The sequence below is a fragment of the Bufo bufo genome, chromosome 5, assembly GCF_905171765.1.
Source record: "Bufo bufo chromosome 5, aBufBuf1.1, whole genome shotgun sequence".
Taxonomy (NCBI): Eukaryota; Metazoa; Chordata; class Amphibia; order Anura; family Bufonidae; genus Bufo; species Bufo bufo.
Window position 1 is genome coordinate 416,043,407 of NC_053393.1, and position 14,917 is coordinate 416,058,323.

General features: G+C 44.3%; 1 protein-coding gene across 10 annotated transcripts in view; it reads right to left on the reverse strand.

Annotated features, from left to right (window-relative positions):
- SLC4A7 (solute carrier family 4 member 7) overlaps positions 1-14,917 on the reverse strand; it is a 154,640-nt gene that overhangs the window by 49,818 nt on the left and 89,905 nt on the right. For 5 of the 10 annotated variants that reach the window (XM_040433229.1, XM_040433227.1, XM_040433228.1 and 2 more), the window contains 2 exons: positions 11,396-11,584; positions 4,294-4,617 (listed from right to left, as the gene is read on the reverse strand). In XM_040433229.1, the coding sequence (XP_040289163.1) occupies positions 4,294-4,617; positions 11,396-11,584 (513 nt within the window). The remainder of the gene's footprint in view (positions 1-4,293; positions 4,618-11,395; positions 11,585-14,917) is intronic. The other 5 variants (XM_040433237.1, XM_040433236.1, XM_040433234.1 and 2 more) reach the window with 3 other exon arrangements.

Consider the following 14,917-nt stretch of genomic DNA (forward strand, 5'->3'; position numbering starts at 1 on the left):
GCAGATCCGTCATGGATCTGCACAAACGCTTGCGTTCAGATAATACAACCGTCTGCATCCGTTCAGAACGGATCCGTTTGTATTATCTGTAACATAGCCAAAACGGATCCTTCTTGAACACCATTGAAAGTCAATGGGGGACAGATCCGTCATGGATCTGCAAAAACGCTTCCGTTACAATACTACAACCGCATGCATCTGTCATGAATGGATCCGGTTGTATTACATCTTCTACAGCAATGACGGATCCGTCATGAACACCATTGAAAGTCAATGGGGGACGGATCCGTTTTCTATTGTGTCAGGACGGATCCGTCTTGCTCCGCACCACATCGTGGTGCAGCATTATTCTGTCCGCAATGGGAGCGCAACCAAACGGAATGCCTTTTGGTGCTCTCCATTTCGTTCAGTTCTGTCCCCATTGACAATGAATGGGGACAAAACTGAAGCGTTTTCATTCGCTATTGAGATTCTATGACGGATCTCAATAGCGGAATTGAAAACGCTGGTGTGAAAGTAGCTTAAGAAACACGCGTTCTACTTCTGCATGGTCACATTGCTAGTTGCACCAATAAATTGGATATCCAACATTGTACAGTAAAGACATGCGTTTCATGGTGGACACCAAAAGCAAGCGCTGCATTTGCATTTCTTATCAGTGGTCCTCTCAAGTAGACCATAAATGCGTTAGGATAACCCCCCCGATGTGCATGTCCCAAAAGGGACAGTTACATAGAAGTGTAGCCCCCTACTCCACGGCTGCGATGATGTATAAATAGGTCATACGTCAAGGGAGCATATGTCACATACTTTAGGTCAGTAATAATAGAAAGTTACGGGGCGTTTGCTGCGCCAGTTTTCGGGACAGGTTCTACATGTATCTATGTCTGGCACAGCCGCTCCCAGCATTCCTGAGCATTACCTGAGAGGAGCACATACTAACGTCAGCATAGCAACTGCATGACCCGTGATGACAGCCAGGTGAGATCTCCACACAAATGCAATGTGGTTAGGACATCAAGCACAGAAACCACACGTACATTCCAACATTGGCCTAGATATATAAAACATACTGTGATATCAGATATCAGACTGCAGAACCTGTATCAGAACAACAATAGAAAAGTAACCATCACCATATTCGGAGTACTAGCAATCTATAGATATTCCACATCAGCCAATGTTTTAGCCAATATTCTCCTCGTTCCTATGTTAGGCCTCATGCACACGACCGTAGTTCGGGTCCGCATCCGAGCCGCAGTTTTTTTTGCTCCGTTCCGTGGCCCCACAAAAAAAAAATTAAAAATGAAATATAGCATGTCCTATTCTTGTCCGTTTTGCGGACAAGAACAGGCATTTCTACAATGGGCTGCTGTTCCGTTAATTGCGGAAGGCACACAGGCGGCTTCCGGACCGCAAAAAATGGAACGGCCGTGTGCATGAGGCCTTAACGCGATACGCCAGAATTACTGCTTAGATAAGCAACTAGAGCCTGGAGGGGTAAGGTGGAAACAAATACCTAACCTGTAGAATATCCCTCTATTTAATACCAGCGTTAGCAACACAGAGCCCATGTGCAAAAGACTATTCCGAGCGCCAACACTCTATTGCCAGTTTCAGATAGGCCTATTACAGATGAATATCATAGGGATCTGTGATGCTGCGAGTTCAGGTCAGTAGACTCACGGTTGGGCTGGGACTGGTGCCCATAATATCAGAGTGTGAAATTGGCCTGTGGCATTATTCATAGGAACCCTGGGGGTCCCTCGAGACCTAATCAAGGATCCACAGAACACTGCAATAAGACAATAGAGGAAAACTGATTTCAGCCTGCTCAAGGATACACTGCTAGCAGAAACATGTCTGAACAAGACCCTCACAATGCTTTACCTGCCCCTACGCCAAACTTCTAGGAGACAGGCATCCCTACTCTATGGATATTATGGGGCTAGTGGCAAGCAGTCTACATATTCGCAATGCAGAGCTCGATATGCCCCGTATTAACAGAATGCAGGCTGCCAAAAAGACTTGCGTCTACTGACAGTCCAATATAGTCAAAGAAAAACAGCCATCACAATGAAATACGCCCTATAACGGGGAAGAGCAACCTCCGGCACTCCAGCCGTTCTGAAATTACATCCTCCTTTCACTGAGTAAGTGTGCATGCTGGGAGTTGTAGTTTCACAGCAGCTTTCCTTGCCAAAGCTTGTTGATCCCTGCCCTAAAAGGTTAAACCCCCTATCATGATACTGCCTTTCTTATGCACCCCCACCACAAGACAAATCTAACCCATTCATAAAACTATTCTAATCCAGCCCCCGGGGTCCATACTGCCTCCAGAAACCAATGGTCTTCAGTAGAGTGGCACTTGTCAAGAACCCCCTGACTGTAGAGGGAAAGCCATGGATGACTGACTGAGATCTGAGAGCCGATCAAAACCATGAAGCGAGGAGAAACATCTGAGGCTTCAGACATTATTTGGGGTAAGAATTCAAAGTTTTACAGGGATTTCTAGTTTTAAGGGGGATTGTGCCGTGAATAAATATACTATGCTAATAAAATCAGGCAAAACATAATTTCTCTAGTGGAACAATTTCAAGGTAGTCTGGCACGTCCACAAGCCCTAAAGTTCTGCCTCCGCTGTCACCAGATGAGTAATCCGTCTGTGCCTATCCACCCCGTTCCTCCAACTTGTGCCCACAAATTCGATGTGGAATACACTTCAGGAGTCCTCTCAATGTATTCCCTGGCCAGTTTGTGGGGCGAACAGCGGGGGAATGGGGATGAATATTGGTCTACAGCCTATATTCCCTAGACTGAAAATTACAGAGCCAATAGGAAGTCTATGAAGTACAGGTGGTTTTTTGGTGATGACATTTTTAGCTGTATAACGACTGCAAAATAATTACCAAATTGCAAACAAGCATATTTGGAGGGTATTATGGCAAAATCAGCTTCTAAAATGCTTGAAAGTCGTGACCTGCCACTTTCTTGAAGAGGTTTAAAAAAATGGAGTCTAAATAGGCACCTGTACAATCTACAGTGCATATGACCCACTGAAATCAATGGGAAGCTATGTTTAAGCGTTTTTTAAGCATATTATGGGGGTAAGACACCCATTTTACATGCTGAAATATGCTGCTAAGGGCTCATGCACATGAACGTGCCGTGTTTTGCGGACCGCAAATTGAGGATCCGCAAAACACGGATGCCGCCTGTGTGTCTTCCGCAATTTGCGGAATGGAACGGACAGTCCATAATAGAAATGCGGCTCGGATGCGGAACCAAACCACAGTCATGTGAATGCGCCCTTATTGTGAACATACAATCAACAGAGCTTGCCACACGAGACAGACTCTTCTAGATATTGCTGTCGCATACTTGTCCTGGAGACTCCTGGCATTCTTCTGATACCCTCTCAGAAAGCCTGTCTAAAATGTCCAGTGCCAGCGGTCACCATGCCCGAATCCTCTCCTCAGAAATAAGAATTGGCACTTAACAAGCAGCTCTTTGTCAACAGCACTATAGTTCATATATCCTACTGTATAGCTTTGTATGGAATGGCACAATCTACTACGCTAATCCATGCAGGAAAAAATTATAATATGAAAAAGTATACCAACGCATACCCTTGGCACACGCCAAGTCAATGGAAGCCTAAGCCCCCAGCATATGCCAAGGATCTTTTGTACTACATAGGCTGAATGCAGTGAATGGGCCTTTAGTGTAGAGGCAAATTATCTGCCTATTGGATTTCTTGGGCAAAACATAAGTATGATCACTAGAAGTACTCAACTTCAATGGGTTCTCCGGGCTTTCACTATTGATGACCTTCCCTCAGGATAGGTCATCAATATCAGATTGGCGGGGGTCCGAGGAGACGGAGCGCGCTGTGAACATGTGCATTGTCCGCTGCTGCTATGGTCTATGGTCTTTGCCAGACAACAGCGGACAGGAAGAGAGAAGGGAGATGGCATGTGCGCACTCGGTCTCCTCATACAGCTGATTGGCGGGGATGCTGGGTGTCAGACCCCCGCAGATCTGATATTGATGACCTATCCTGAGGAGAGATCATCAATAGTGAAAGCACGGACAACCCCTTTTAATAACAGGTATGCTTGTGATGAAATCAGGATTTGCAAAACAATAATGCATGCACATTGAAGCCACCTTGTAAGTTGTACATAAATGAAGCCAATTACAGATGCTCAAGCAGTCAGTGTGATCAAACACATTCCGGTGTGAGCGTTTCAGCGGCAAGGTGCACCACACAGCTAGAGGAACAATAGTTGCCTGGATAGATATCACCATGTTCTTCCTTCTTTATGACGGAGACTTCATCATTTTCGCCATCCTCCTCTGGCGGATGAACTATTACCATAGGAATAACATCACCAGTAACAGGCTGTACCTCTGGGACCCACCGCTCAGAACTTGATGACTCCAACCGACTGAATTTGGGGCTAGAGGGTGGTGAGTTTTGGGGGGTTGGTACAGGGGTGGTTTGCCTGGAGCCAGCTGGGGTTCCGCCTCTCGAGGGAGGAAGAAGAGAATTGAGGAGTAGGGAAAGGCGAGATTCTGCTCGCAATGAGAGACGGGAGGCTGAAAGGCCTTCCCCTGAGGTAAAACAAGAGAAGAAAGATAAAGAATGTTTGTGCGGTCATGTTTGTACATGTAGGCATCATGTTCATTTTAAAGGTCACAAACTATATTTAGTTTTGGAATAGACATGCATTACTGTGCCTCAAGTATCAATACTGTCTCAAAGGGGGCTTTCACACTTTGGCAACCAATCAGAGCCCTGGCTTTATTACAAGGAGAAAACTAAAAAAGGGTATTGCCTTCTTGGACATTGATGCCATAAAGACAGGGCCTGTCTTCTGAGACCCAGGTAATCGCTGGCTGCCAAATCCAAGTAGTGAGGAGAGAGGTGGTAATGCACAGCTCTCCCCATTCATTTCTATTGAAGTCAACTGCTCTGTTAAAGTGTAAATGTTATTTTGTTTTATTTTTAATATTGTGTAGGAACAGGGATGATAAACATTTTTGTAATATACTTTATTAGTGAAAGAGGTTTCTATGTACTAGAAAACAGGGTGTAAAGAGTCTTCTTAGCAAAGCGGTAACTGAGCGTTGCTAAGAAGAGTCTGTCTTCAGTTCTACTGAATGCTGAAGACACTGGTGTGTAACAACCAAAAGGCTTCCAGCCTCTCTCGTCACTACCCCAGAACCTGACTGTGTACATGTACCCAACACCTTGCCCATCGGACACACAGGCATCTTCAGCTTCCAGCCTCTCTCGTCACTGCCCCAGTCCCTGACTGTGTACATGTACCCAACACCTTGCCCATCGGACACACAGGCATCTTCAGCTTCCAGCCTCCAGCCTCTCTCGTCACTGCCCCAGCCCCTAAGTGTGTACATGTACCCATTACCTTGCCCATCGGACACACAGGCATCTTCAGCTTCCAGTAGAGGACTGAAGACCGATTCTCCTTAGCAATGCAAAAGTTAAAGCTTTACTAAAAAACTCTTTACAATCCTGTTTTCTAGAACATAGAAACATCTCTCCCTAATAAAGTATATCACAAAAATGTTTAACATTCCCATCGGTACATTATAATAAACTAAAAATGGCAATTGCACTTTAACTCCCATAAAAGTCAATGGAGAAAGCCATGCACATTGAACATCTAACCAATCAATCTTAGCTTGGATGCAACTCACCAGGTGGGAAGAGAGTCGGAAAACCCCCATTCTGGAAATAGGTGTGGGTTCCAGAGGAGGGGATCAGGGATATGGGACACCCCAGCCCTCTTAAAGCTGAACTCTGATTAGTTGATATGGGCAACAAGGCGAATTTTTTTCCTCTGAGAAAATGTTAATACATGAGACACGACTAACCTATGGTGTACATGCAGAGAATAACAGTAACTTACAAACCTTTGTTTCTCGTGTTAATACAAAGGGAATGATGGCTGCTGGAGTCCTACATTTCATTTGTATGGGGGAGGGGGATACCAGATGATAACTACAGACATACAGATTTATCCACAAAAAAAACGTGTTGAGATGCCTCCAAGAAGTCTCGGACACGTTGCGTTTACAGCCTACACTGGAGGTGTATATGTTGAGAATGCGAATCCCCTGACGTATACATTGAACAGAAGGCTGTGATGTATCCTACTGTATGGCTATACATTTGCCCAAAGGCACCAATAAAAAAAAATAAAAAAACACAGCATGGTATAGGACACTCTTTGGCCTCTGTAGGGTAAATAGAGCCCTATGGATACGTTGGGTGCATATGCCAGAAGCCAAATGTAGGCCCTAAATGTGATGTGAGACAACAGCCTAGCATGAGAACTTCCAGTCTTTATTTAATAACCTAGAGACTAATACAAGTAACTTTATTGCCTTGAATAGGAGTGTAGACTTTGAAGTATGCTGCAGTCCTATTGAGCTATAATGCCATGATTGGCCACCTTAAAGGGTTTCTGTCATCAAAAAATCGCTATGTAGCTGGCTGACATTAGTGATGTGCTGATGTCAGCAGAACATAACTGTCTGACCTATATCTCCCAGCCTGCAGCCGTTAGCGCTAAATAATGACTTTTGTAATATGCTAATGAGCTTCTAGGTGCTAGTGGGGCGTTGCTGCAGCACCTAGAGGCTCCGTCCTCTCACCATCTGGCACGTCCTTGTATCGGTGATCAACATCCTCTTTCTCTTCTGTGCCAGTAAAATCCACGCCTGCGCTGTCCAGTTTTCGGCGCAGGCGCAGTGAGTGTCCTTCACTCACTGCACCGAATTCTAAACTGGACAGCACAGGCGCAGGTTTTTACGGGCACAGAAGAGAAAGAGGATGTTGATCAACGATACAAGGACGTGCCAAACATTGAGGGGACGGAGCCTCTAGGTGCTGCAGCAACGCCCCACTAGCACATAGAGGCTCATTAGCATATTACAAAAGTCATTATTTAGCGCTAACGGCTGCAGGCTGGGAGATATAGGTCAGACAGTTATGTTCTGCTGACATCAGCACATCACTAATGTCAGCCAGCTACATAGCGACAGAAGCCCTTTAAGTTGGTCATACTTATTAGATGTAGGTTTGTGGAACCAACTCACCAGTTAAAAAGAGACTGTCCTGCCATTTATACTGATGACCTATCGTCAGGATAGGTCATCAATATCTGGTCAGAGTGGGGCAACGGGAGTTGGACCTCCACCGATCAGATATTGATGATCTATCATGACAATAGGTCATCAATATAAGGGTCCATTCACACGTCTGCAAAATGGGTCCGCATCTGTTCCACAATTTTGCGGAACAGGTGCAGACCCATTCATTTTCAATGGGGCCGGAATGTGCTGTCCGCATCCGTGATTCTGTTTCCGCAAAAAAATAGAACATGTCCTATTGTTGTCCGCAATTGCGGACAAGATTAGGCATTTTCTACTATAGTGCCGGCGATGTGCGGTCCGCAAATTGCGGAATGCACATTGCCGGTGTCCGTGATTTGCGGATCTGCAAAACACTTACAGACGTGTGAATGGACCCTCAATAGCAGGACTACCCCTTTAATGTATATTGGGGGCTCCTTACTTTCCCTCCAATGGAAGATGTCGGAGGAAGATACCGCAAGTATCAGACAGTAGATTTTACCTCCCCGATCCATTTGTTCTCTGGGAGAAAATTACCACCAGGAGTCTGGTAGAGGCTTTCTTCTCATCTCCTACTGAACACTCTGCCTCCTGAGCCAAGTACACATGCATGTGGGGGTTAGGACTGACAGCCATCTTAGGGTCCTTTCACACGTCCGTAGTGTATTGCGGATCCGCAATACACCCGGCTGGCACCCCCATAGAAATGCCTATTCTTGTCCGGAAGATCAGCGGCGCGCTCCGGAAATGCGGATGCGGACAGTACACTGTGTGCTGTCCGCGTCCATTCCATCCCCATAGAGAATGAATGAGTCCGCACCCGTTCCGCACAATTACAGAACGGATGCGGACCACAATTGCAGACGTGTGAATAGAGCCTTATGCGTAGCACTGACATTATATTTTTTTAGTTATTTTTTTTACCCCCTCCCCCGTCTGTGTGGTACTGTTTTTGCTAAAATCATGCTCACCTGCTCCCCGCCACTCAGTTCCGGTTCTGTGGCTCCTGGGCTGTCTTCACATGGATGGAGTCACATGCAATGCTGCAGCCAATGACTGGCTCAGAGATGAGGTGTTTCCAGTCAGCAGGTGACCCAGAAGTGCCACTTGGGGACAGGTCAGCACTGAGGCCAGTCACTGGCTGCAGCACACATGGCCCTGTTTGTGTGGAACTTGACAGACAAATCCAGTGAAGACAGCCCAGGAGCCACAGAGCCAGAACTGAACAGGGGAGCATGATTTTAACAATAGGTTCCCTGGACAATCACTTGTGAACACAAATAAGGTGCAGTTAAATGGTTGAGGACTCTACTATGAAGTGCTATATGCAAGTTGTAGTTCCAGTCCTAGCTTAGCAGCACAATCTTGGCCTAGGCTTTCAGACCTATCCTTTAGCTTTTGTTCTTGCACCCAGTAATTATACAGTTTACTTGTCATGAGTTACCAGTTACTGCTCATCTACTGGTGAAGAAGCAAGCATCACAGTGCATTTGTAGGCCTCATAAATGCTCAAGGCTATTGTCAATGATCCCAAATCAGGTCAGGACATCAGTGGCAGGGCACTGGAACAATCTAATATTAATTTAAACCACTTTTTGCCAGAAGGGTTTGAAGTAGACTATACTTCTAATGTCTGTAACCAGGAGAATCAAATAATGGAAGCAATCACGGTGGCTCAGTGGTTAGCACTGGTGCCCTGCAGCGCTGGAGTCCTAGGTTCGAATCCGATCAAGGACAACATCTGCATAGAGTTTGTATGTTCTCCCTGGGTTTCCTCCCACACTCCAAAGACATACTGATAGAATACTTAGGTTGTGGGCAGTTGGATGCTAATGTCTGTAAAGCGCTATATAAGTGCATTAATTTTTTATATTATATATATATATATATATATATATATATATATATTTGCAGCTTATTGACACAACCTTGTCCAATAGACATGGCTGTTCTGATGCTCAAAAGCAAATGAGAATAGGACCTGCAGTAAGTTCCTTGGATTGGGCTACAGATCCGTTAAAGAAATGGGATCGGCGAACAGCCGCACTGAATTGTATGGATCCAGGTGCTGTACTTTTTAAGAGTGGATAGCATTAAAGGGGTTTTCCGGGTATTCAATATTGATGGCCTAGCCTCAGCTTGGTGGAGGTCCGACTCCCGGGGTGCCAACCAGCTTTTTGAAGAAAGCACTGCAGCCTATGTATGAAGTCACTTTCAATGGTCACATCTCCTCGGTGCAGTTCAGTCCCATTCAAGTGAATGGGCCTGAGCTGCAATACCAAGAACAGCCACTATCAAAGGCTTCGGTGGTCAGCAGACCTGGCAGGGGGGTACAGGGTGTCGGACCTACACCAATCCGATATTAGCGATCTACGCTGAGGATAGGTCATCAATATTATAATTTTCACCACTGCATCATTACAACATTCCTACGGTGCAGTCATGGAGGATTCTATGCTATGCTAGGTGAACTCATCTAGACTAACACTTCTAATGCTCTCTTTAATGTTAGAGCAGTTATCTCACAAGGACAGCTTCATACTACATCCTGCATGTGTATATCATGTATGTCACCAAGAAAGAGCAGCTGGTGCTCTAGAGGATACGGACCAACATGGTTTGACGTTCATCTGAGCCCAGGGAAAGTGAATGACCAGATGAAGGTACCCCAAAGACATAAAAACTGGGTTAGAAAAGTCAGATCTGTCAGCTTATCACAGAGCCAAATTCTTTTGAAAAAGGGTTTCCTTTGTTAATGTTATATTATTCTTTAAAGGCCATCTGTCACCAGAATCACTGTAGTGAAACAGGCAACATGTCCACAGGTCAGCAGAAGCTTACAGTTTTGGTCCTATCTCCACATGTGGCTTTATTTCTGAGAAAACAGAATTTTAATATATGCAAGTGAGCGTCTGGGTGCAACAAGGGCATTGCCGTTACTCCTAGAAGCTTGTACTCCCTGCGGACATAAAGCCACAGGTGTGGGTGGGTCCCAGACTGCTGTGCACATGTCGCAGGTCAGCCCGTTTCACTACAGTGATGTTGGTGACAGAAGTTTTTAAATGTTGCCTTGGACCCCATTTATGCTGAACAATTGTCCTAATTAGTGATGAGAAAACTTGTGTTTTCAAGTTCGGCGTACAGGTTCGGGTTATCTAAGAATCCCGTTATGGATTCCGCTACCACGGATCACAACGGAATTCTATGACGGCATGCACCACGGAACCCTATAAGAGGCATTCTGTATTGGATTCTGTCATAATGGCAGTCTATGCTGGTTATAGACAGATAATTACCAGCTGAAACAATAAATTCCCAAAAATAAAATAAAATAAAAAAACACTAAACCCGGTGACATTCTGTGTCACATTCATCTGTCCACGATGCAGACACCCGCCACACATGTATTAAAAATCATGTCTCCAGTGCTGAATGTAATTTTTTTTATGAAGTGATATTTAAGAAAAACTAAACCCTGTATCTGATACATCGTACATTTCCATAAAAGACTGAATGGATATTGGAGAAACATGAACATGCGAATGGTTATGTAACGGACATGGGATATGGTCTATGGCCATCATTAGATGGCTTGTTTCTGGGTTACAGAGCATATGGGCAACCTGAGGCCCTCCAGCCGTTGCCAAACTAAAACTCCCAGCATGCAAAGACTGCCTACAGCTATCAGCCTACAGCAGGGCATGGTGGGAATTGTAGTTTTACAACAGCTGGAGAGCCGCAGGTTGAACATCCCTGGCATAGTGCATGTGGCATGTGTGTCACTTCGAGTTCTTAACATAAAGCAATAGTAACAGCAAATTTAAAGTAAAAAGTTGCCCCAAAAGCGTCAATCGCCTTTAATGTCTTTATACTTCGAGCATATTTATGGATAGTCACAGATCATGTCCTGCCTAACAAGGCATTTGACATTAAAATATCAACTCACTGATCAGAAAAAATTAAAAATATCCAATTAAAACTTTGAGAGAACGATATACAAGCAAATAGGTAAGTCGAAGGAGAGTAAAGCAGCAGCCAATGATTTCATTCCTTGTCATTGTTGAATTATAGATAGAAAAGCGGCTGCAGCTATGTTCATTTTGCAAGCAATTGCACAAATTAGGATTCAGACAACATCTAAGGATCAAAAGGGCTGGGCTGCTGCTTTACAGGTGGAGAAAAATAGCGAAATAGGTTAGAATAAGCTGCTTGTGACAACTTATCTCACCGTTTCGGTCAAGCAAGTGAGGATCAGAATGTTTCTTGCCTATGTCAGCGAAGGACCGCACCAGAGGGATGCGGTTACTTAGCTTCTTCTCGTTCTGGTGGTGATGCCTCTTCAAGAGAGCTTCTCTGACCTGTTCCCTCATGGAATCGTCCAGCTGACCTGACGCAGTCATGTTATCCAGCAACATATCTGTGGATAACAGATAAACCAATAGTTTAAGTATGGCGGCAAGAAACTATAAAATGTCCATCATTTAAATACACATCAACACGTTTCCGAAATACTGACCATGTGAAAGTGGCCTAATAGAGCAAACAACTAATATGCCCCGGCATACGTAGGCTTATTCTATGGGGGAAACATTAAGGCTAGGTTTACACGACGACATTTGTCGCGCGACAATTTTTATAATGGCAGTCTATGGTGTCGCACTGCAACATGCTGCGACAGAACATCCATTCGAGATGGATTTTTCTGCGACTGTCGCGTCGCAGTATGTCGCATGTTGCAGTGCGACACCATAGACTGCCATTATAAAAATTGTCGCGCGACATTGGTGCAACAAAATGTCACGCGACAAATGTTGCAGGCTGCTCAGTCCTATTCATGTGAAATCATGTAGTCCCGCTCTCTGCTCTCCTGAATGCTCTCTGCTCTCCTGACCATAGGTGGTTCGGTTCAGCGAGACAAAGTTTATGTACACCACTCCACTGCACAGACTTTATAACACACTTTCAAGCTGTCTCACTGGGGGATACTACAGAAAATGACAAACAAAGGACATTTGCTTTCGGTGCTTTTTATAGCAATTTAACCGTTTCAATCATTATTTGTGTAGATTTTATTAGAGGAACACAGCTAAAAATCATCCAGCCACTACAGAAGGTTATGTGCTCCAGTACTAAAAAGTAGGGCATGGTGTATCCTCATGTAGATTATTAGGCCTCATGCACACGACAAACCACAGATCTGTAAAATATGGATGCAATCCGTATGAATACCCCATTTTGTGTCGGACCCATTGACTTCAATAAGTCCATACTTTATAGACAAGTAAGAGCAGTGAGACTATGGAACCCTCTGCCTGAGGAGGTGGTGATGGTGAGTTCCCTAAAAGTTCAAGAGGGGCCTGGATATATTTCTGGAGTGTAATAATATTACAGGCTATAGCTACTAGAGAGTTGATCCAGGGAGTTATTCTGATTGCCTGATTGGAGTCGGGAAGGATTTTTCCCCTAAAATGAGGAAAATTGGCTTCTACCACAGTTTTTTTTTTGCCTTCCTCTGGATCAACTTGCAGGATGACAGGCCGAACTGGATGGACGGATGTCTTTTTTCGGCCTTATATACTATGTTACTATAGGACATGGTCGATTGCTTGTGGAATGGGGACAAAGATGCAGAAAGCACATCAGTTTCAGCTCTTTAAGGCATGGCAAGACACTTTTCATCATACTAGACTCTCCGGATACTTAGTGATTAGGAGCATGAAATAAAATTGCAATATAGATGTTATTACTATAGGAACATCTGCATACAGTTCTTTGATATGGACTAGGCCAATTAAAAGCAAAAAAGTGGCCGTTACCAGAACATGTTGTATACTAGGCAGATGGTTATACCCAGGTATACAGGTTGTCGGTTATGCCATGTGTTTCAGAACTTCATACTACAGCTTAGCATTGGGAACACAAGAGATAAACTTCATATATATGTATGCTCAGAGCGTGAGGACCACAGACAGAATTCTGGCCCAATATCTGAGGAAACCTTAAAGTCCTCAAAAAGAAATATCCTGAATAGACCATCCACAATCTGGTGGACCTATCATGGAGGCTCAAACAGGTCAACAAGACAGGAACGGTAAGTTGCTCCTACCCAGGGGGAGACCCAGAGACACTGACTGACTACATCTCCGACTTAACCTTCAAAGAAAAGCAGAAGCTCTACATTCTGCAAGATGACGAGAGCGCTCGGGTGGAAATGGCTGCGACAATGCCATGCATAGGCTCATTATGCATCAATTTAACTTCTATAAATAGGCAAATGCAGCCTGCGCATCGATTTCTGCCTCAAGATGGGGGAACGTAAAAATAAAATAAAAAAAATATGGCAGAAGGAAATATTAATCTGTAGAAGAAAAGCATCCAGTGCATACAAGCACTCTAAGAGAAGAACTGAAATGATAAAACTTGTTTATCCCTTTACACACTCTGTAAAGGCACCTACACAACGAAGGACCCTTGTAGACAAGCAGGGGATTGGGACAATGTACCAAAAAAATTAAAAGTTTGCTGGAGATCACATCTTTCATGCAGCACACAAAATCATTGTCTGCAGCCATTACCCTGTGTAAACAGCAAGAACACAAAACAAAGCTCTCTATAGGGTAGTACAGCCTAACCTGGGTTACCAATGGCGGTCGGGGGGGGCTGGTAGCTACTGTTCTCACCTTGTAGGGTTGTGAAGAATCACAATCACTATGTAAGCGGGGGTAAAGGATACTGGAGGGAAATGGCAGCTGTGTTCCAGAGACAGTCAGTGGAATAATTTGGACGTGCAGATATTAAGAGGAGAAGATCCAAGGGAGCCAAAAGGTACCTCAGAAGAAAAATAGGACCCCAGCTCTCTTCCAGTAGAATATCTCTTTATTGGTTCAAAGATAACACTTTTCAGGGACACCGCCCCTTCTTCAGATGGATAATATATGAACATCTTAAGAAGGGGCTGCATTCCCGAAACACGTCTCTGAACCAATAAAGAGATATTCTACTGGAAGAGCGCTAGAGTCCTATTTTTCTTCTGAGGCATCTCTGGTTCCCTTGGATCTTCTATTTTAACCGCAATGTGCTGTTGGGCAAACCATGAATCTATATGGGGATGAATGATGGCAGTAGTGATCATTCGTCCCCGTACAGAGGGGGTGATTTCTGCATGTGAATGCAATTGAACAAGCAGGCAATGACTGGGAACAAACAGTTCATTCTCAATGATTTCCCTTTGCATCAGCCCATGTAAATGGACGCTTACATGAGCCGAGGATCAGGCCAATAGTCTGGAACAAATTCTTTTGCGTGTGCTCAATTCAATAACTGTCCCATGTAAAGGTGCTGTTGATCACTTGATTGCATCTTTCATGTAGTACTTAAAATACTACTTCTTTGGCAGCACATCACCCTATGTAAACAGGAATTTGCTGCGACAAGCAAGATAACTGTATGGGGATGAATGATCATAGTAACAATCGCTCATCCCCATACCTGTACATCACTGATCATTGCTACATGTATATGCAGGTAACAAATGGGCAATGGTGGGAAATGAACTTTTGTATGAACGTTCCTTCATATTATGGCTCACTCTTATGGTCCATGTAAAACGGCAGCTCATAGACATTCTTGCATGTACTAATAAATTAGTGCATTTAGCATAAGAATTACGTATAATGTAGGTATCGCATCCATCACCCAGTGAGGTGGTCCCACCGCAGTACAAACAAGCCATCAAGCTCTTTAAACTCAG